General features: G+C 36.7%; 1 protein-coding gene across 4 annotated transcripts in view; it reads right to left on the bottom strand.

Moving 5' to 3' along the window:
- Positions 1-24,372, bottom strand: part of PTH2R (parathyroid hormone 2 receptor) — a 131,423-nt gene that overhangs the window by 26,125 nt on the left and 80,926 nt on the right. For 2 of the 4 annotated variants that reach the window (XM_009182935.4, XM_009182933.4), the window contains exons 6-10: positions 23,315-23,504; positions 21,967-22,120; positions 17,276-17,336; positions 10,354-10,386; positions 8,040-8,106 (exon numbers count right to left, since the gene is read on the bottom strand). In XM_009182935.4, coding sequence (XP_009181199.2) covers positions 8,040-8,106; positions 10,354-10,386; positions 17,276-17,336; positions 21,967-22,120; positions 23,315-23,504 — 505 coding nt within the window. The remainder of the gene's footprint in view (positions 1-8,039; positions 8,107-10,353; positions 10,387-17,275; positions 17,337-21,966; positions 22,121-23,314; positions 23,505-24,372) is intronic. The other 2 variants (XM_017946890.3, XM_003907890.5) reach the window with 1 other exon arrangement.

Genomic DNA, 24,372 nt, shown 5'->3' with positions numbered 1-24,372 from the left:
ATGCCAGCTGTTACATAGGAGACAGAGTGAGGTCAAATACAAATTTAAAAATAAGAGGCTTCATTCTCCCTGTTGAAAATGGGGGAAGAGATTTTACTTTCCCCCTTTATCTTAGAGTATTTACCTTAGAAAACTTGTATGTACTTTCTCATCTCTTTGAAATGCTTATAAATCCTTTTGAAGATTAGATAGGCCTTTGGTCAGCTTTATGGCCCAGGAATGTCTTTCACAAGGACCTAGGAACCATCTTTTTGAAATGCTAACATCAAGAGAGATAGCATCCCCATCATCTCCCGGTTTTTGTAGGGTAGGAGCTTAACTTCTGTAGGTACCTATCTTGAAGTGGCAAAACTTCCTCCTGCCATAAAGAAATAACAAACCTGTTTTTCCTCCAATAAAGCTACTTAGCTATGACAAGTGGTCACCCCAATTACCAGGTAAAGTTAGGATGAATCATGTGTGGCATATAGTATTGTCAAGTCCCTCTTACTTGAGAACTAGTTATTGTGTCTCTTGAAAACATATATATAATGAGTTGTAACTGCTTGGCTATACAAAGGAGTGAGACTTCTTTCTCTTTGCAATCTCTTAGCAATTAGTAATGCACAGCACATTCTGGTTTAATAACTTAATACTAAAAGTGTTTTTCTTCTGTATTACCTATGTGGAGAAGATTTTTAGATTAGGAGAAGATTTTTGTTTAAAATTATATTTCCCCAATAGTAGAAAGCTAGGGAAAAAAAGAGAAGAAAAGAAAACTTGCTCCCACTATTATAAAAAACAAATGCTGGATAATCTGACAAAAATTTTTTAAACTTTTTTAAATGCATCAGAGAACAAAGTTATAGGATGAGCAATTAACCCAAAATTTAAGGAAAGTCTGACATCTCCAAGGAGGATGGAATGTAAGCACTTGCTTCCCTGGGGCAGATGCCAAAAGCTAGCTGATAAGAAGAATTCAGCTGAAATGTTGAACAAATTGTACAAACAATGAACTATCCAAAAAAATTAAGAAAAAAATCAATTTACAATAACAACAAAAAAGAATACAATACTTAGAAATAAGTACCAAAAGCACAGGCAAGAGAAACAAAAATGAACAAGCAGGATTACATTAAACTAAAATGCCTCTGCCCAGCAAAGGAAACAATCAATAGAGCGAAAAGGCAACCTGTCAAATGGTAGAAAATGTCTGCAATATTTATGTATTGAATGTGTTCAATAAAAATTAACGTATTAAATAAGGGACTAATATCCAAATGATATAAGGAACTCAGACAACTGAATACCAAGAAACAACCCAATTTAAAAATGGGCAAAGGAGCTGAATAGACATTTCTCAAAAAAAGACATACAGCTCTAGCTCACCAAGCCGTAGCTGAAGGAGAAGTGGGGTGAGTTAGGAGGTCTCTATGCCATGCAGATTGCCCTCAAAACAACCTACAAAAAAACTACAAAGGCCAGTGTGCCATCTACTGGATGGGTGATGAAACTTCACCAGTAACAACCTGGATACCAAGGCACTTGGTGAAATTAGATGTTATCAGAAATCCACTGAAAGCCTAATCCATAAACTTTCCTCCTAGCGTCTGGTGCAAGAAACTGCTAAGGACTTCAAAACAGAGCAGCACATCCAGAGCACAGCTACTGGTGCTTTGCGGGAAACAAATGAGATCTACCATAATGGCCTTTCTGGAGACACCGAGCCGTGTGCAATCCAGGCCAAATGTGTAACAATTATGCCAAAAGACATCCATGCTGCATTCATGGAGAACTTGCTTGACAATCCACTAAGATGGGAAACATTCCATTCTCAAAGAAAAAAATAAAAAGCTCTTCTTCCTCTTATTGGTATTTCTGAGCGTCAGATTCCCCCTGCCGCCACCCCTATGGAGTCAAAAGGCACCTAAGTAAATGACAGTGAGTGAAAAAATAGGGAACAGAAACCAGGTATTGGTAGTTTCTCCATTTTCATTTTTGTGTGAATTTGTAATATAAATGCATGGAAACAAAGTATTAATGCACCCAAATGTTTCAGCTGAACAAGTTTCAGCAGTTCACCTTTAGAGCAGTTATAAATAGCTGTTAATTTTTTCTGAACAATGCCAGCATTTGGATTTTCAAAAAAACAAATTTCTTGACCGCAACTAACTGGTGTTAGTAGCACTTTTATCATACAGTAAATTCCATCCACTCACTATATTTTTCTGAATAATTCTACATGTAAGTACATGTTTTTAATGTTGTTTTGTGCTGTTCCTGTCAGTTTACTACCAAAACGCATTAAACTATTTTTAAAAAGAAGAGGAGTTGGCCCTGCGGTGGCTCACACCTGTAATTCCAGCACTTCAGGAGGCCGAGGCAGGTGGATCACTGAGGTCAGGAGTTCGAGACCAGCCTGGCCAATGTGGTGAAATCCCGTCTCTACTAAAAACACAAAAATTAGCTGGGCATGGTGGCACGTGCCTGTAATCTCAGCTACTCGGGAGTCTGAGACAGGAGAACCGCTTGAACCCAGGAGGCAGAGGTTGCAGTGAGTTGAGATCGCACCACTGCACTCCAGCCTGGGCGACAGAGACTCCGTCTCAAAAAAAAAAAAGACTTACAAATAGCCAACAAGTATGTGAAAAGGTGATCATCATCGCTAATTATCAGGGAAATCCAAATCAAAACCACAAGCTATCACCTCATACCTGTTAGAATGGCTTAATGGGGCTGGGCATGGTGGCTCCCACCTGTAATCCCAGCACTATGGGAGGTGGAGGCAAGTGGATTCCTTGAGCCCAGGAGTTTGAGACCAGCCTGGGCAACATGGCAAAATCACATCTCTACAAAAAATACAAAAATTAGCCAGGCATGGTGGCACATGCCACCTAGGACTCATGCCATGAGTCCTAGTTACTCAGGAGGCTGAGGCAGGAGGACCGCTTGAGCCCAGGAGATCAAGGCTGCAGTGAGCCGTGATTGCACCACTGCACTCCAGCCTGGGTGACAGTGAGATCCTGTCTCAAACAAACAAACAAACAAAGAATGGCTTAATGGCCGTTGGTAGTTCAAAAAGACAAAAGATAAACATTAGCTAGGATGCGGAGAGGTAAAACAAAAATGTGTACCCTGTTAGTATGAATGTGAGTAGGTGTAGTCATTATGGGAAAAAGAATTCGGGGTTTTGCTTTGTTGCCCAGGCTGGTCTTGAACTCTTGGCCTCAAGCGAGCCTCCTGCCTATGCCTACCAAAGCACTGTGATTACAGGCATGAGCCACCATGCCCAGTCTATTCCCATTTTATAGATTGCAAAAGTGGACCCTGAGTTTTTAAAACTTGCCCAAGCCTAGCCTGCCCAGAAAAATTTCAGCCTGCACACTCGACAGAAGGGCAGGCCTGGGATGCTAACAAAGACAGCCTGGCCCAGAGTCTAAGCTGTAACTACTGTGACACATTTGGCGTCACCCCCAAGAAAGGGCAGACCTCCTTGGTCCTTCATACTGTGTCCATGCGCATCTCAAATGGGCTGGACAGACAAATCATGCACCGGTGTGGCAGAGCTTTCCCTGTCTTTACATCTTCACGCAGACCTGGAGAGAAGAGAGCTCGGGTGCCCATCAGGTTCACCACAGTGGTGCTAACTTACTGTCTGCCTGGTTTGCCAGCAAGTCACGGGAAAGATCATAGAATGTACTTAGGAAGAAGTTTCTTTTTAATCAAGTATTTATTGCATTTAATAACAGGAACTCACATAGGAAGCAAGAAAGCGAAAGTGAAAATAACATTATGTATACTTTTCTCACCTCGTGTTTTATTGTGTTTGAATAGAAGGTGAATCATGGAATGGTTTACCTGGAAAATTACAAAAGTGAGAGCTTAATAACTTTTCCAAAATGTAAATATCGATTTCTCGATTATGAAGTAGAGCCTTCCAATGCCCCTAAAATGGAGAATACTAAAATGTTTAACAAAAGGGTAAAAATAAGCTCTACTCCTACCAAAAAGAGTTAACAATTATACCATTTTGGGTAGATAACGTTACAGCCTTTTAAAAAATAGTCACACCGATGGTATGCCAGCTTTTATGGGATACGAGGAGAGCGGACATTCTGCAATCAGAAGTGCCTATGCACAAACAGAGAAGCAATCATGGTATCATCCTAGGGGACCGTGGAGCCTGGGAAACCAGATCATCCCTGGGAGTCCCCTCAGGTCTGAACAGCCACTTACTGATATACAAGATACAATGTGTTAGCCTTACTGCTGTCCAGAAACCAACATTATTTTTATGACTTTATGGAGACATTTTTTAAGTTAATGTGTTGCAGGGAGTAGGAGAAATCTACCTGGAGTATGGGCAAGTTATTAACATGTGAAAAGTAAAAATGATAATAGCTAATGCTTATAGCGCTACGTGCCAGCCACTGTTCCTAATGCAGCCCAATGATTAACTGTTGTAATCTACACTATTATTTCCATCTTATAGATGGCAAAAGGGAATTGTGAGTTTAAATAACTTGCCCAACACCAGCCTGTACCATAAAATTTCAGCCTGCACACTCGACAGAAGGGCAAACCTGAGATTCTAACGAAGGCAGTCTCGCCCAGAGCCGATGCTGTAACCACTGTGACACTGTCAAGTGGTCAGAAAAGACTGTCTGAAGAGGTTATCCGTAAGCTGGGACCTGAAGGAAGAATGCACAAGCAGGCGCAACAGTATGGCAGGCATACAGAACAGCGCAGGCAAAGGCCCTGAGGTGGGAAGAGTGTAGCACGTTCAGGGAACTAAAGAAAGCCATTGTGTGGAGCTGAGGCAGTGGGAAGGAGAACATGAGGCGACATGAGATGGGGGAGGAAGAAGGGACCAGGTCATGGAAATGAGGAAAATGTGTATGCCAAGTGTGAAGGGACAGTGCTCAGAACTCCACGCCCTAACTCTCTCAGACCTATGTCCTTTCCACTTCACATCACTGTGGCTTCAACCCCCACCCAGCAGACACCCACAGTGGTTTCCCCACTGCCAGCTTCAACGAAGCCCTGAGATCTTTCCAAATGAAAAACCTGATTCCTTCACTTTCCAATGTCTAAACCTTTGGTTGTCACCCCTTGCAGGATTAGGTGTCAATTCTTTAGTGAGGATTAGAAGCCCCTTCAGGGTCTGGCCCGGCGTCCTTTGCAGCCTCAGCTCCTGATATTATTCCACACCCACACTCAACCTTGGCACAGGCCATTGGAATGCTCTCGTACCACTTGCCAGCCTGCAGTGAATACATTTCCCCCATTAATCACTACCCCCTTAGCTCAAGATTTTGTGTTTATTATTTACTTCCAATGCAGATATTAAATTATTCTTTTTCCCGAATGTCAATCATGCTTACAGAGCTCTAGTCTTTGGCATTCTAAGTGAAATAATCACTGTCCTTGGAATCCAGGTTTTAAAACATATCAACTTGGGTTCACTATGTAGAATCCAAACTCCTGGATTTCCAGGATTTCTGTGTGCGCTTCAAGCTGATGCTCTGAACCAGTGCCACTGGCAATCTAACTACCTGGTGTTACACATCACAGAATTATCCACACAGGCCTTCCATATTCTTATTCCCAGGAGGGCCAAATCTCTCTCCTAGGAACTCTGTATTCTTGAGGTGTATCTTCTTGTCTCTTGAGGTATTCCCCTCTTTTGAACTGAAAACTATACCTTGGAGTTTTTCTTTATAATTCTGTTTTTTCTTTCCTTTAGTTTTCCACTTGCTTTTTTAGTTTTTCTCTTTCATAACTCAGCCTTCTCTAAATTATTGATTAAAATAAGTAAATTATTTATTTCAAATCCAATTCTTGACATTTTACGAAAACTTTCAGATACACTAGTAGATTGTGAGTAAGTTAAGAACCTTCAAGGGAATTATGATAACACTAAATTATAATAATGAAACAAAAAGGTAACTCTTAGTGAACAGAAAGATATTCTTGAGTATCAGCTGTGATTTTTGAGATTAAATGAACTTCATAATATAGGAAAAGTACTTCAGAATTCTTAGCTTAGAACTGTCATAATTTTAACTCAAGAAGAGGAAAATGGCCTTCCACATTAATTTTCTTCAAAGTTTACTGAGTGTGCCATCACTTCTATTTCTCCTCCGACGGCGAATCTTCAGAAACCCTTTAATCACCTAGCTTTACTGTTTCACATTACAAGTTACAAACCTCAGAAAATAAATTTTTCATCCATGTTGATGATGTGAGTGACTTAGATCTGTAAACAAACTATAAAGCTTTGGATAAAAATCAGTCATTTTCATGGAAAATGCCCTAAGATTTCCTTTTCTCCACCGTCCTTTGCTTCAGTTCCTGGTAATTTTACAAGGATCTCCTGGAGTTCAATAGGTCCTTCATTTTCATCAAATGTAAAATCAAACTTAATCATTATATAATCATTATATTAAAATGTAGGTAAATTTGAGAGCATTAATTAACTCTTATTGGTAAGTCTCAGTACAAGACACTGAAGGCAAAGAAAAAATAATAAGATATAGATTGTTCCCTTAAAAAGATAATGGTAAGATATGGAGAAGCAAACACACAGAAGATGAACTAGAAAGGAGGAAAATAAAAGCCTTGAAAGTATAAATAAGGATTAAATACCGATGAATGAAAGGGAAATCTGAGCAGTTAAGTTTTGTCTTTAAGTTCACTGATGTCTCTCAGGGATATAGTTACAGATCTAGGATTGTTTATCAGTGGATTAATATAGCAGCATTTCATTTACATAAAAAATTAAAATTACAGGTGTTTACACATTCAAGCCATTCATTCATCCATAATCCATTTTTGAGCTTCTCCTAGGATATATGGAATTGGGACCAATTTGTTAATAGGATGGTTTAGCAAGGATACAAAATAGCTTCTCTAAAAGTGTTCTGTATTTTATTTCCCTCTCTAAACATTTATTTCAATGGACTTCTAAACTGAAGATTCCTTTTGATCTCTCCTATTTTCTTTACGCATTTTTCCTATGAGGTAAATAAGCTTTTATCTGATTCTTTGGATGAGGCTACAATACCTCAACTACATTAATAACTGCCCTTCTGACAAAGTGGGTGACACATTGTCCGAAAGAAAAAAAGAGGAATATGAAACTGGGAAACAAAGAAAAACATCAAAATTAGTTAACAATCAGGTTGCTATGTTGTTTTCTACTTTAACATTTATTATCAGGATAGTAATTGTTTTTTAAAAATGCTTGTAATATGTATTACATACATGAACACAAGGTGGTATAATTTCTTTCACAAACCAAAAGAAACTGACACCTTAAAGTCTTCAAAGAAGATCAAGAGTAAACATTTTGATAAGTTTTATTAGATGCGAAGAAGTGTGTGATTTTGTTTTCCTTTGCAACACAGATGCAATGTGCATTGGAAATACAGGCAGACAAGGTTCAGTGCAAAATGCATTGTGGTCTTTCTCCCTACTATCAGGTTAGTGAAAAAGTAATTGTGTTTTTTGCCATTACTTTCAATTCTAATTTTCTATCTAATATCTATTAGATAGAATTATGTGAGATATTTCCTGGTATAGGATGCGCTTAACTCCTTGGGGGAAGTATGCCAAATAAAAGCTTTAGGGAATACTTCATACATCAGATTACCATTCCTCTGTCCCAGTAATTTCTCTGCTTTCCTGCTATTCCATCTTTCCCTCCCTGCCATACTGACCTACTACCAGGTGGTCAGAATGTTAAAGTGGTAAAATAATATAATGGGTGAAAAGGAGACGTAGGGCCTTCCAACTCCCTAAACATATAAATGCTCATAGATATTTTGAAGTCTCAGAATTGACCCAAGTGCTAGCTGATTAAAGGAAGGCTTTCATGGGTCTCAGTGTCAGTCACAATAAGGGTCTGATCTCTGTCCCAGACTCTCCCAACAGATGTTGCTGTACATGTGAGTTTCTCAAATCTATTATAGAATGCAGTGACAGACACACTTTCTCTGGGTTTTAGCAGCAGGTTAATTATCCATCTCTTTTTTAACTATACAAACTTTTAAACTTACCCCAATAGCTGCTAAGATTGGTGCTTGATAAATCCACTTGATGTCTCCAGCACTAAGTTCCCAGCACCTGCGACATTGGAAAAAAAAAAAAAAAAAAAACCGTCATGAATAAATTGGCAAAGCAAATAGGTAGTAAGAATTAAGTAGAATTTTAAGTTTTACCAAAAACTCCAGCCCCACACTTCCAATTAAGAAACAAATAGACAAAGAAATCTTATCTTAAAATACCCAAGACAGTGGGGGGGGGGGGAAACATGTAGCGGGTATTGATTTTCATATTATTAGCTACCCCTTGAAGATGAGTAGAGAATTATAAATATTAGTGAATTACTTTTATTGTGACAAAAGTTAAAAACCATGTTTCCAGAGCCACAAAAAGTAATAGTCTTCTAAATGTCATACAATTCATACTTCACTTTTACTATTATTGGAATAAGCCATAATTTAAATTCACTGATAAAGTTCTCTCTCTCAGACATTACAGCAATTCTGTTTTACTTCATAAATTGTAGAATCCTTACAATAATGCAAGTTATTCTTATCCATAGTAATGCAATAGAGAATGAATGCAAATTATTCTTGTCCATAGAAATGAAAATTAGCTGTGATGTTCAGTGGAATGTAATTGATTAGTATCCTGAAAATATTGAGTAGTTTTTGCATTTATTTGTAAATTTTGGTATTTATTGTACTGAATGTAAATGTGGTTCTTTAGATTTCTCCTTTGAACCAACCATAACATCTTGGTAGTTCTCTCATTAATTAATGAGGTTAAAGTATCTAGAGAAATGCAACTCAAACCCACAGTGAGATATCATCTCACACCAGTTAGAATGGCTATTATCAAAAAGTCAAGAAATAACACATGCTGGCGAGGTTACGGAGAAAGGGAACCCTTATACACTGTTGGTGGGAGTGTAAATTAGTTCAACCACTGTGGAAAGCAGTATGGCGATTCCTCAAAGAGCTAAAAGAAGAGCTACCATTCAACCCAGCAATCCCATTACTGGGCATATACCCAGAGGAATATAAAGCATTCTACCATAAAGACACATGTTTGCAAATGTTCATTGCAGTACTGTTCACAATAGCAAAGACATGGAATCAATCTCAATGCCCATCAGTGACAGACTGGATAAAGAAAATGTGGTACATGTATACCATGGAATATTACGCATCCACAAAAAAAAACAGGATCATGTCTTTTGCAGGAACATGGATGGAGCTGGAGGCTATCATCCTCAGCAAACTAACACAGGAACAGAAAACCAAGTACCACATGTTCTCACTTATAAGTGGAAGCTAAATGATAAGAATTTGTGAAGACAAAGAAGGAAACAACAGACACTGGGGTCTACTTGATGGGGGAGGTAGGAGGAGGGGGAAGAGCAGAAAAGATAACTATTGGGTACTGGGCTTAATACCTGGGTGATACAATATTATGTACAACAAATCTCTGTGACACGTGTTTATTTATGGAACAAACCTTCACATGTACCCCCAAAACTAAAATAAAAGTTAAAAAAAAATCTTTGACAGGTGTTCATTTTCTATTTGTATAAGATCCATGACCTTATCTTAATTTTTATGTTTGTTTTTAACAGTATTTAATTTAAAAATTATATAATTTGCCTATTTTTTATATTTGGTGCTTCCCTTCCACCCTAACTTGAGTTTAAGCTCTACATGGGCAAAGATCACTGTTGTTTTCATGTTCTGATGTATTGCAAGTCCTAGAACAGTATGTAGGTAGTCAATAAATATCTATTGGATTGAATTGACATCAGCTGAATTCAAATTAAGTTTTACTCATGCTCACCCAATCTCCCAATCTGGTTTGTACTAGTAAAGATCTTACACTAGAATAAATAGCACAGAAATGATAAGAAACTAGCACCACTTGGCACTTTAATATAGCACTTGAAACAGTCTTTTTAAACTAAAGACACATAAATAAAACTCTTAAGTTTCTTTCTCTTTTCACAAAACCCAGTATTGATTGTGGCAATGATAAATAAAAAAAAGAAATTTGTGGGATACAATGATAATTTTTAAATTCTAGATAATAAACATAACGAAGTTACTTTTTTATTAATGAACAAGTTATAGATAATAAAATACCATTTTGACTATTCCTTAAGGGTAAAACATTTTCAATACACACTAAGAACTACATTTTTTTAAAGTTTAACTTTTACATATAGGCAATATGTTCTCATTTTTAAAGTCAAACTATATAAAAAGACAGCCATTGAGATGTCTCAATCCTCCCCACACTCCTGTCTGCCTCCTTACAGATAACATCTTCTATTACCTTATTGTGTATGCTTCCAATGCTTCTTCATGCCTATGCAAACAAATACAAAGGTTATAGTCTTACTTTCCTCTATCATACAAAAATGTCATGTATGCACTATTCTGCAATTTGCTTTTTCCTTTTACAACTGTATTTTTTATTTCTTTGCATATCCGTACCAATTGAGCTCAGTAGCTCCGTACTCCACTGAGAGAACATACCACAGCCAAATCAACCGGAACCCTACACTAAAATGTAATTCTGGTTCAGCCAAACTGAAATGCGCATATTCAATGGACCTGAAGTTCGAATAACATGGAAATTTAAGAACAAAAATGTTACACTTGCATATTATTAAACATTTTCTGGCATTATTTACATGCATCTGTTTTTCACATTATTTAACCAGACAAGAAAGATAAAAGACAATGTTACTGAGTTATGCAGAATCACACTGCCCTAAAAAAGCTTTCTACCATAAGGAAGGTGGCATATATCATGTGACTGTAAATTGAACATTGATTCACTTAGCCAAGATCTAAGCTACAAGGCTTTCATATTCCATAAATTTTCTTTTCAGTTTTTGACATTTGGTAATATCTTCACAGTCCTCTTTCTTTGCTTTAATGGCATTTCATCATGGTGTCTCCTAACACATTGGGATTCAATTATGCAATTCAGGCTCTATAAAATGCTTGCATTTGGAAGTAGGTCAAAACCAGCTACCTCTAAAAACATAAAACACTTCTCTTTGATGCTTTTCAGTGTCAAAGTTTCAAATTTGCCCTGTGATACAAGAAAGGAAGCTGAGATTTCAAACCTTTTAAAGAAAATGCTATTAATGCTTGTTTTTAGTTAATTCTTCAATGCTCCCACTCACATTGTCTTTGTTAACATGTCCCAGAAACTACTCTCTGTTCAAAATTTTAATGATAAACTTTAACCTTCTAGGAAATGCAGTTCTGGATGGTGAAGCAAGAGATACAAAGGTCTGACTAGAAAGTAGGACTTCCTACAGTCAGGGTTGAAAACAGGTGGGTTGTTCTTCCCAAGGGATCCAAAGAATTGAATTGGCTGAGTACTACCTTCTCTCCACAACTTATACAATCAGTAAGAGTAGAAGCAGCGAGAGAAGCTGACCCCAAAAGCCTGTGCAGATGTTCTAGAAATGTCAGACGGCTTCTTGGTCCTTTGCAGCCCCCACCTTTGCTGCTGGATGGTGAAACAAAAATATAGCAAAGAAGTAAAGAAGTTATGGGTTTCTCCTCTCACTGGCATCTCTTATCTCCTTTGAATGAAGCAAAGAGAAGATAATAAGATTATCTTGTAAGGTGTTTTTTGCTTTTGTAAGTAAAAAGAAAGAGAACAAAATTGCTCACTGTTTAATTTAATTTGCCCAACCTACTTGATTATCTTAGCTGACCTTAGTAAAATAACACTCTTCTTTTTTTTTTTTTTTTTTTTTAAAGACAGAGTCTCCCTCTGGCGCCCAGGCTGGAGTACAGTGGCATGATCTCGCCTCACTGTAGCCTCTGCTTCCCCAGTTCAAGCAATTCTCCTGCCTCAACCTCCCAAGTATTTGGAATTACAGGCATGCACCACCACGCCCAGCTAATTTTTTTTTTTTTTTTTCATTTTTAGTAGAGATGGAGTTTTACCATGTTGGCTATGCTGGTCTTGAACCCCTGGCCTCAAGAGATCAGCCCGCTTTGGCCTCCCAAAGCACTGGGATTACAGGCATGAGCCACCATGCCCAGCCCAAATAACACCTAATAGAATTTTAGATCTGAAAGAGACTTCTTTTGTATATCAATAGAGTTTAAGGTATCGTTTAAAACTGGGTCTGATATGCTTCTCTCTAAATGGCCAAGATGCAGAGAAAATCAGAGGTTTCACTTTGAAAGGCCAGATTAGAAAACAGTGAGTCTCAAATGTAAGACATGAATATGAACCCCATCCATCCTTTGAAGATATTTAACTTCTGTTCTCTCCCGCGAATGTTGTCACATGGCACTATATAGGTCAGATAACACACAAGAAAATCCACAAAAACTTCATCTATAGAAAAGCTGAATTTTATGTGAAGTTGAATCAGGCAATTTTGAAATCTTCTCAGTTAAGTAGTAATATAGCTTATGTTTATAGGCAAAATTAAATATAAAATGACCCTTCATCCAATTATCCCAGATTTGGGCACTGTAAAATTCAAGATTTTATTCTGAGTAAGTTAGGAAGAAAGTGAAATATTTTGCACGGTGGTCACATGATGTAACTAATTGAATGAATGAGTCAAAATTCTGCTTCAGTCTAGCTGTAGGCTTTGAGAATATGTCCTGATGTCTCTGGATCACATTTTACTTATCCCTAATACAGGAAGATTGAACCAGAAAATGCCTTCAGTCCTATCATCTCTAAAATTCTGAATCTAGGTCATACAGTTACACATCTCAGAATATGATCATGATAGCAATAATTAATACCTCTTTATTGATGCCACTTCCCTCCCATGTAAATCAAATAGCAGCCGTTGCAAGTTTTCTTTGCGATTTCCAATCTCACTGTGTATATATAGCAATAATGATGTCAATGTAGAGAACATCAACCCTCAATTGTTAACAAATTCAAATAGCATAAAGGGATCAAAGCAAGGAAAATTCCAAAGCCAACAAGTTTTAGAACTGAGGGAAGCTGATCAATGGGGAGCTTTGAAGCAAGTAGGAGGAAGGCTACACCTAAAGACAATGACTCTGTATGGTTTCAATTTTCAGGAACAGTGAGTGACAGGTTCTTTATAGAGTTTAGGTATTCACAGCATGTGATATTTTTTTTCAGTGTATAGCAGACAAAATAATTCCTGAAGGAAATATCTAGTAACTCAAAACAATATATTGGCTTAAATAAAGAAAAGTTCCCAGGAGATAACAAAAAGGGAACTATCACAAAGCGTACACAATCTATGGATATTAAATTGTTCTCTATTAACATGAAAGAATTCTTAGCATTACTGCATATATAGTTTAAAACTGCCTCTCTTTAAATTACCTTTTCTTTATCATAAGTGTGTTAATCTACTTGACATGTGATAGCAAAATACCACAGGCTGGTGCCATAGCAAAATACCACAGGCTGAGTGGCTTAAACAACAGACATTTATTTTCTCGGTCTGGAGACTAGAAGTTCAAGATCAGGGTGCCAGCATGGTCCATTTCTGGTGAGACCTCTCTTCTTGGCTTGTAAGTAGCCTCCATCTCGCTGTGTGCTCACATGACCTCTTCTTTGAGTGCACAGAGAGAGAGGGAGAGCCAGCCTCTCTGGCATCTCTTCTTATAAGGTCACTAATCCTTTCATATCAGGGCCCCACTCTCATGATCTCCTTAACCCTAATTAGGTCCTTATAGACCCTATCTCCAAATACAGTCACATTGGGGGTTAGGGCTTTAACATGTGAATTTTGGGAGACATAATTCAGTCCATAGCAATAAGCTTGACCATGAGAGCAAAGCGCGGGTACCCGGATGCTTTTCTACTTTTTCCTTTTCTTTCTTTGACTCATCATTATTTAAAATAGAAATAATACCCAAAAAATGGATGTTTTCATATTCATTCATCATATAGCCCCTCAAGAGAAACACAGACAACTGGGGGACTCTGGTCAAAGTCCATTTGAGACAACTGAAAGCCTTTACCAGGCAGCCTCCCTGCAGTCGGCCATGGAGGCACTTGAGTCAGACAGAAGCAAAGGGCGACTTACAAGCTATCAGACACTTACAAGGAATGATAGGAGATGGGCGGTCAAGATTTTTTCTATTTATATATGATGATTGGGCCTTAAAAGTTACTGGTTCTTTACCCACAATGAAGGTAACATTTATGGTTTGTCTAAAATCTGGAGTTTACAAAGCCCTTTCATAATGGCCTCTCATCTAATTCTCAGATCTGCCCCCTGCTAACTCACAGCATTAGTCATGGCCAAGAATATTATTCTCATCTTACAGATGGAAGACTGAGGCTGAGAATAACTGCTGCAAGTCCTGAACGGAAGAAAAACCACATCTCCTTATAACTCACAACTTGCATTAACTCAAACTTTATCATTGCTTAATAGATACTGAGCAAAGAGAGAAAAAATGGTCAGCCGAATCTAGAAGAATTGATCAGCATGCATTGAAGAGTTATCTACTGTAAAACAGGGAATTTCACTTATGCTCATTTGGAATTCATGGTTTGTTGGAAAAATGAGGCAGTTACACTTGCACATTAAGAGAAATAAGATGGTAGATAAGAAAGGAATAATTATATAATATGTATACTAAATGCTGCAGGAATATGATAAGGAAGATTTATATGGTAGAATAGTAGATTTCAAACACACTAACAAGGTAGAACATTTGTAGTTATGGTTTTCACCAGGAAATGCAGATATATTTAATTTTATCATTTAATACGTGACATGCAGATATGTTTAATTTTATCATGTGAATGAGAAAAACATATGCCAGGAGACAACACTGCATGTATACATGCAATACAAATACACAGGCATGAGCTCATATGTCAACAAAAAGTGGGAATTGTTGAAAAGTCCATGGTAGGTGATAACCTATTTCTGATTTACAGAACAGAAAGAACTAGAAGTTCTACCTCTCTGAGGTAAAAAGACAAAAGTCTAGACATAGTGAAGATAAGAGAAAAACTGTCTAGTGTACTCTGGACATTTTCCACTGTGCACTCTTGATTACCAGACGTGTTAAATCAACTGAAGAGTGAGAAGCTTTCAGTGATATTATAAAAAGAATCCCTCTTCAACTCTACTCCTCCACATATAATAAAAATTCCACTTATCTCAATAGAAACATCTTATCTGCCTGTAAGTATTTTCTGAATGCCTCGAGAGACTGAATGTCTGAGATCAAAGTCCTTTTCTATCATTCATGGCTGTGCAACCTTGGGCACAACTTCTCTGACCTCACTTTCATAGAGTTGATAATGAGTTTTAATGTACTTAGTATTTGCAGAATTATGAAGTACTTGGAAAGTGGTCAGCACTCAGAAATGCCAGCAACTGTTATCATTATTACTTTCTTCCAACATTGGGTACTATTACCCTATGTTCTGGTAATTATCTTTACAAAATGCAAATTTGCTGTCATTATCACTGAACAAAGACCAAACATCCTAATCTGGCCTATGAGGGTCTATAAGGCCTCCACCCCTCATCTTTTCTGCAGCCTAATTTGTAAGCTCTAGCTTCAGCAGAAGCAGGGTTCCATCGACTTGACAGGATAAAAATCAAAATATTATAAGCTAGGATTAATGGAAGGATGAGTTTGGCTTTCTAATGAAATAACAATATACAAAAATGCTGGTTTTTAATTCTTTAGGCATTACCTGTGAATACAAATTAATGAAGCAAAAGAATAATACTTGTTAATGAGTATTTAGCACTTACTACCAGTATATTCCAAACTTTGCATTAGGTATTTAACACACATTATCTCATTTATTCTAACAACAACTCTGTAGACAGTAGTATCATTTTAACTGCATTTGACAGCTGAGAAAACTGAGGCTCAGAGAGGTTAGGTTGTACATCTGCTGTTCCAGAACCAAGAAGTAGCAGAACAAGCCTATAAGACACCTGTACCTGAGCTCCTTCTCAGCACACTCCCATCGAGTGCCAGGAACTACGCTAAGTGTTCACAATAATGTATTAATGCAATTTATACATTATTATCTCCGCTTTATACATGAGAAACTGATACACAAAGAGATCATGTGTTTTGGGTCCCTTGGTCCCAAACCTAGCAAAGCAGTTAAATTAAGATTTGAACTCAGGTCTGTCAAAATGTAAAGAAAGGATTCTTTACTATTTAATGCAAATGTACCCTTTATACTTAAATGGTTCTTTAAATGTATTAGGTATACCATGATACATTAAAATGAATCCTTAAAAATGATACATTTTAAATGATTTACAGCATTGTTGTCCTGTACTTTAAAATGATACATTACCTTAGCCCGATGCTACCTGGAAGAACTTAACGGCTCACAGTTAGAGATAAATTCCACTTCTAATGTATGTTTATTATTTTAAAATATTTAATTCTGCTACAGAAGATACGATAACAAATGGGAAGGATGAACCCACAGTTTGCATTAAATATAAAGAGATGAGTTAGTAGACCACATGTGTGTTAAACACACGTACTAAAGATACATGAGGCAACTGGGCTCTAAACATTCATGATATACTAAATAAACAAGAGCCATGAATAATCCCTGATACACAGGAAGTTCTTAATATTGAGAGCATCATCAGCCAGTAACTGATGGAACTCCTTCCCACGTGTCCTTTTCCCAAGGGCCATAAATAAAACCCAGAACTTCTCTGCAGGCTAATTCGGAAGCTACCACTGTGGCCAGTGTACTTGCCCCTCCATCTCTATGAGGGAGTAAATATGTGCCACTGGCCCAGGGCACCAGATTCTGCCTGTAGTTCCCCTTCCTGCCACCTTATCCCTGGTCCTCATAACCACACCATCCGCAGGGAAAGCTGATGTGGCAGAGAGAGAGGAAGTATGAATGCTGCCTATCCTAGGAATCAGGTAGTATGGTTCTTCAACCTGCTTGCACTAAATCCTAAGTGGATTCTCTTACCCATTTCTTTCCACTTGCTTCTCACACTACATTTTAAATTTATTTCATAATCTATGGAGGTCAGGCACCTGCATCTAGTCTGTGAGTGTTTCTGCTCCATGACCTCTGGAATAGACAGCTTGCTGGTAATGTGTTGGAAGCTACCATTGCATCAAGGTAATTTTCTTTGTGGCATCCCTAAAGAGCAATGGCATCAAGAACAGTAGTGAGTGTGAATTCTGAGCAGGAAGCCTGAGTCTTGAGAACATCTGAGGTTCTCTCTTTCCTCTTCCTTTTTACTCACCTCGCATCAGCCAGGGTTGCCCGTGCCACAGCCCATGCTGCAACAAACGCTGCTGGAAACCCTGCAATCAGAAAATTATTCAGAGACTAGATTTATTTTAAGATTAAGGGATTTTTTTCCTCAAATTCACCATACATAGGAATATACTACTAGCAGTTCAGAGAGAAAAATAGACATGAAAATTTCTGATATGTGAACAAGAAAAGTCCACTTAATTTTCAATTGTGTCAGTTTGAGAAATTATCAAGAATATTAATGTTATTTGTTCCTCTAGTCTGAAGATAAAAACTGGCCTAATTTTTATTTGAGGGGTGTAGGGAAAAGCCATTTGGAGAAGAGTGAAGTTCCTAGGGTCGGAAGTAGGCAATGGTTAGCGCATTTGACTTTGACTCTTGTCACACTGACCATCATATGTTCTCAAGGACTGAAGCAACAACAGAGACTCCTGAGAAGCTGAGGGATGCTGTTGTTTTAAAAACTTAGAACTTTTTCATCCTAAAAGTAGAAGGCCTACAGAGGCAAGTTATAAAAATCAGGAAGCTTTAACCAGTTTAGTCTCTTCTTTTAGTTCATATTGGCACAAGATAGAAGCATTTTCATGCATTAATTAAAAGGAATGCATTTTCATGCATTCCTTTACAGTCTTCTAATCGAGATATTTGTCCTTCATAAGTGCTAAACACCTTCTGGGCTTGCAACATCAAATCCATTATACCAACTGTCTTTTGCCCCCCAGTAAAAGTTCACTGTCCAGCTCACATTGTAGTTTAAACTCTGACATCACACACATGCAAAATCATGAACCATAACTTTTATGGAACACTGCAGTAGGGGACTGAAAGATTTAAGAGATGACTTTTCTTATGTGGCCTTTATGAAAGAGGTTTAAATAAAGGATATACAGAAACCATAAGGAAAACATTTTAGAATCTAGGAAGCACCTTACAAAAGGGGAAAACAAAATTTTGGTCTAGCCAAGAACCTTTTTTATCACGCATACTTTTAAATTCTTTACCTTTAAAAAAACGCATTTGTAATTTTTTAGATATTCTTTCTTAGCAACAAAGTGAACAAAGAAATAGGCTTAGAAAAAGAAAATTTTCAGAAAAAGATGAAAATAATGATATGCACAATCATGTCTTTGGTCTCCTTGGTGACCATCTAACTTAAGTTCAGCCTGACTATATTTCTACTGAATTTTATGATTCTGTATTCCCATTTTATTTCTTGTGTCTACAGTATTCTTTTCTTAATCTGCTCAAATTCTGTGTTCTAGGAATTTTTTGTCAAAATAGATCTACCTAATTCTGGTTATTTCTTAGGTTCAGTTTGCATATTCTATCTATCTGTCTATCTATATATCTATCTATCTATCACATTTCTCCATTAGTCATTTATTAAGTGTCTACTTATGTATCAAAGATTGTTCTAAATCATATGAATAATGAACAAATAAACAATATCCCTGTTTTCTAAAACTTATATTCTGGTGAAGCAGTCAAAATTAACAAAGCAACTTCAGTTGGTGCTATGAAGAATAAATAAAAGTGATACTGTGTAATGGGGAGGGGACAGCGGCTTCTGGTAGGATGGTTAGATATAAATCCACCATACAGCCTGGCATAGATCCTACCATATGGCCTGACATAGATCCCTCAGCTGTTCTGTCTTAGTTATCTTCAAAAAGTGTCTGCCTGTCTTTCATCAATTTTCACATTTCATCATTCTTATATCTGCATCTTCTGCTTCCTTTACAGTCTCCTAATCAGGCACTTCCTGAATGCTGTTCTATACAATAGTTCCTAATGGTGCTTGAGTTGGCATTATGTTTTAGATGATAATTATATCAAATATCATACATAGGCACCATGTCTTTATGGAATTGGCTTTTCTCATCTTCTTAGAGAATCTTATGCGTAACACTAGCATAAAGACTATCATGGAAGAATAAAGAACAGAAAACCACTTTGGGATCCTTTAAGGGTTTTTGATCACCAGTCTTAATATGACATTGTTACATAATCTAGAACACAGAAATAAAGGCAAAAATACTTGACATGTAAATGTTATTTTAAATTTAAATGTTAAATTAAGTAAATTTAATATACATTTAAATGTTATCCAATATGTGCATTTACTGAAAGTTTAGTTTTCTTTTTTTTTTGAAACAGAGTCTTGCTCTGTTACCCAGGCTGCAGTGCAGTGGCACGATCTTGGCTCACTGCAAGCTGTGCCTCCCAGGTTCAAGCCATTCTCCTGCCTCAGCCGCCCCAGTAGCTGGGACTACAGGCACCCGCTGCCACGCCCTGCGAATTTTTTTGTAGTTTTAGTAGAGACGGGGTTTCGCCGTGTTAGCCAGGATGGTCTCGATCTCCTGACCTCGTGATCCGCCTGCTTCAGCATCCCAAAGTGGAGTTATTTTCATAAGACATGTCAATACAATATAAAGAAGTTTTGTGAAGACAAAACTTTAACTTTAAAATAACTATAAATTTAAAATGTTGAATATGATACATATGATCACAACAAGAAAACAAACAAACAAAATAACTTGAAGGGTCAGAGTGCATGCATCTTGTGTGGGAGACTTTAACACATGTCTCTGTGTTTAAACACTTACTGTCAAGTGGATGATCAAAATATGTTTGCTGGATTAAGATATTTTATAAAAGGAATAAAATGGGAGTGTGGGACCATCTCCTGATTATTTTCATGGAACACATTATGTGAAAATATTCTATGTAAGATGGTATTACTAGGATAGGTGCTGTTATATGATGATATGTACATACTGGTGTTTCATCTGACGGTTGAAAATTAAGGATGGCTGCTAATATACAAGTAAATTACCATATTTAGTAACAATTAAAAAAAGACTTACCTTTTACATACAGAATTAAAATAGAGGAAAATGTGTAGTTGAAATAAAATGGAACTAAGAATAAAGCACCTTATTTATGGGAAAACTGAGACAAGGATGGGGAAAATTAACAATGTGCTTGGTTGAAAGAAAAGGAACAGTTATCACTAGTATTCACCTTTACTTCTCTATATATCTTGTTTCATAATAAAAAAAATGTAAAAACAGTCCTTTTAAATATTTGCCCTTAATTTAGTAAAGGTCAGATATGACACCTATTCTTCTCCAGCGTGTCATTTCCTTTCCTTCCAATTTATTTTTATGAATCATCACGATCAGATTGCGCATGGTCGCTCACACCTGTAATCCCAGCACTTTGAGAGGCCAAGGCAGGAGGATTGCTTGAGGCCAGGGGTTCAAGACCAGCCTGGACAACATAATAAGGCCGCATCTCTAACAAATAATAAGAAATAAAATAATAAAACATTTAAAAAGGAAAGGATCATCACAATCAATATAAGTGTAGCTCCACACATCACTACAATGTGACTAACAGTAGTATTTATTAAAGTGTGAGCAATGATGAAGAAATTCAAAAAATAAAATATAACCCAAATAAACAAATGTCTACATTCATTATTGAATTTTCTATCAACACCTTTTCCAACTCCTAATAATTATGTGGGTACACAGATATAATTTTGATTTGAAGGAAGGCAAACTACCACAAACTGTCAAGAACATTTCCAAAGGATCCTAAAAAAGCAAAATATTATCTTTTTTATTTTTATAACTGCTAGTCAAAGATAAGAAAGAGTCTTAAAACAGATGAGCTGTCTACAAAAATACAATTTTAAATGTGATGATTATTTCATAATAAATAAGTATAACAGTAAATTGATTTTCTTTGTCTTCTTAAAGGTTATTAATTAGCTAGCAGAAAGTTCAGCATTCTTTACTTCACATTTCAATTGTTAAGAAAAAAAATTAAGGCAAAATAGGCAAGGGCATATTCTTATTTTGGAGAGGAAAAAAACCTTCAAATTTAGTTATGAGCTACTTAGTGAATTTTTTTCCTATGCTGAGCATTTAAATATTAAAATAGCAATTGAGATCTGCAGCTGTTAATCTCCAACCTCTTCTCAATTTTAACCACATATGAGTTTTAATTTCTCTTAATTTTTAACAAGCAAACAATTTCTTCTCTCTCTGTTATGTTGAGTCAGTGCCTAATCCGGTAATCCCCTTGTACTGCTAAATCATTTTTGGAATGAGAACTGAATACTTTTTTAATTACTTATGCCAAAAGTAATTTGAATAATTTCCTTCTAAAACACATAGTAAGTCCACATCATTAGTTTGGAATTTGTGTTTGTTAAATACAGTCAGGATGGTCCTACAAATTCATTTCTGGCACTCTCATCATATGACCTAGAAATACAAACCAAAAATATATCATTGTAGCTTAGAAATTCAAAAATAAAAATTTTTAAGATAAAATTATTGATAAAGCAGAACACTGACATTTAGTTTTACATGTGTATGGCTTACAATGAGTTCTCTTACATTTCCTCCAAAGAATCCTCTCAAGAATCTGGTCTAAGGACACTAAACACAAATAACTTTAAAAGTTCGTCACCACTGGGAGAATTATAGACTTGATCTTAATTATTTTTGTCTAAGAATAGAACAATAAAAGAAAGGGAGATAAAAATAAGAATGGGAGGGATTGTTTCAGGAAAATTGCTGAAGGGATGCTAACGATGGGCATGACAGAATGTTATCATATCCATCACCCAGTTTGAAAGGAATGGAGATATAAATGCCTTACCCCAGCCTATCAAGATGAAGCCCCATAGATATTTGGTGTCCGAAAAGAAAGCCACAAAGATGAGACTATGCAGGTAGAGACCTTCCACCAGGATCCAATAATAGTTTGTAGCCAGGAAGTAAATAAACATCACAACAGCCATCTTGCATCCGATCTATTACAAATAAAGCAGAATTGCATCATATTAGAACTCTTCGTTGTACTGGATGCCAAGATTAGACCACTAAAAAACAAGTCTTCAGTTTCTTTTTCAGCCTAATATGTCTCCTTTACACAGTAAAGTCAAAACTGTTGACAGGCCAAAACAGTTATTTTAATGCATCATTTTTCGAAACATGAACTTGATTCTATTCTTAAACTAAGTTTTTTCTTTAAGAAGTTACCCAAAAAAATCACCTTTTCTCAATTTTTTCACTTTATAAAAATAATACATGACCATCACAGAAAATTAGAAACACATAGAAAAGCATAAAGAAGAGAATGTTACCCATATTTCTAGCTTGAATTTATTTTATTTTGGTCTTTTTATGCAGCTATTGCTGCAAAGCAAGCTGCCCCCAAAGTTAGTGACTTAAACAGTAAATATTTAACATATCTTATAAATCTGTGGATGGGCTGGGTAGTTCATCTGATCTGGGCTAGGCTTGTCTCGGCTAGGCTCACTTATTAGAGGTCTACTCTCAACTGGTACACTGTTGCTTCCACTTCCTTCTGTTGGAGAAAGCAAGTCACAGTGCCAGCCCAGAATCAGAATCAGCAGGGATTATAAAGTTACAGGGCAAAGGCACAGATCCAGACGCGGTATTAATTCACACCATCAAGACAATTAACCATACCTAATATCAGATGTATTGCTTCAGTGATCTAATTGAGTGAATCATTGGATCAATCTACTTACTACCACCAGGACATTCAAGAGCAGAATCAAGTAACATAAAATTTTATATTGGAACAAGTCATTGAGTATTTAATAAAGGGACTAAATATCATGGGCTTTTAAATTGCAAGCTTCTGGTTTTGCTGATGGATTTTTACTTTCGAAAGTGGTGAGGCCCATGACAGTTGCTGTGGTGCCTACACCAAATACCATTCCAATCTTGAGCATTTTGCAGTTTCCATTCCAGAATATTCTTGAGGAAAAAACCCAAGAACTTTTAATAAAATGATGATTGATTAGACATGAAAGGACAGAATTGAGGGAGAAAACATCACTATACAAATTGATAATCCATTTTAGTTAGTTCAGAGATAAGCAAAAGCAAGTTAACATGTTTAGTGGACTGTAAAATTGTACTTATTTGTAATGTTATACAAATTAGTAATGAGAGAAAATGGTGAAAACACTTACATACTGTGATTTGTCCACAGAAGGTGCTTCAATGGAATTTTGTGGGTCATCCTGCATTATTAGGGACTCCAGCTCCTTTACTCCTATGTGAGTGTGGACTACTCTGTCTTTGACAAAGATGCTTGTAGCTCTCAGCATGAAAGACACAAATAAGTGCATGTGGATATAGTTCCTAGTGCAATGCAATCGTCTATGGAGAGAAATATTCAGTATTTAAATATGGATAAAATTTAAAATGGGGGAAAATACCCACGGTGACTGCTGCCACCACCAGCCAGCCTGCTCCCCTCCAGCAGGGACTGGTTCAAGACTCCAAACAAATTCCAAAATCTGCAGATACTCAAGTCCTTTATATGATATACTGCAGTATTTGCATATAACCTATGCACATCATCTTGTTACTTTAAATCATCTCTAGATTAGTTACAATACCAAATACAACGTGAATGCTGCGTAAGTAGATGTTATACTGTGTTGTTTAGAGAAAAATGACCCCAAAATAGGTAGGTAAATGTTCAGGATAAACACAATCAAACTTTTTTTTTTTTTTCTGAGTATTTTCCATCCATAGTCTGTTGAATCTGGGGATGTGAAATCCCGGTATATGAAGGGCCGACTGAATTGGTGCTCAAAATTTTGTAATGATTCAGATTAAGTTGAATGGAATTGGACACATGTTAAAGTGTATAAAAAATAACCCATAACAAAAACAATAAATATTGTTTCTTTATGTGCTGATATCCAATAATTTGGGGGATTATTTAAGATGAATTTTTGTCCAATAGCACCAAAATCACTTGGGAACTCATTCAACTAGATGCTGTCTCACTTTGCAACAAACATACTGCAATACATACTTATTGGCTTAAAGGTTTCATACTACTTTGATGCTTTAAGTTTTTAAACAAAGAACCCTGAATTTGTCATGAAAAATTAATTGTCAAATAATATAACAACATTAGGCTGAATTCGAAAACTTGCGTTTGAGGAAAACATTTGGAAAATATTGTGAGACCACTATGTCTTCTCTGGATAGAAAAGAGAATGTGTCCCTTCAC

The sequence above is a fragment of the Papio anubis genome, chromosome 10 (assembly GCF_008728515.1).
Source record: "Papio anubis isolate 15944 chromosome 10, Panubis1.0, whole genome shotgun sequence".
NCBI lineage: Eukaryota > Metazoa > Chordata > Mammalia > Primates > Cercopithecidae > Papio > Papio anubis.
This window is presented reverse-complemented; position numbering and strand designations above follow the sequence as displayed.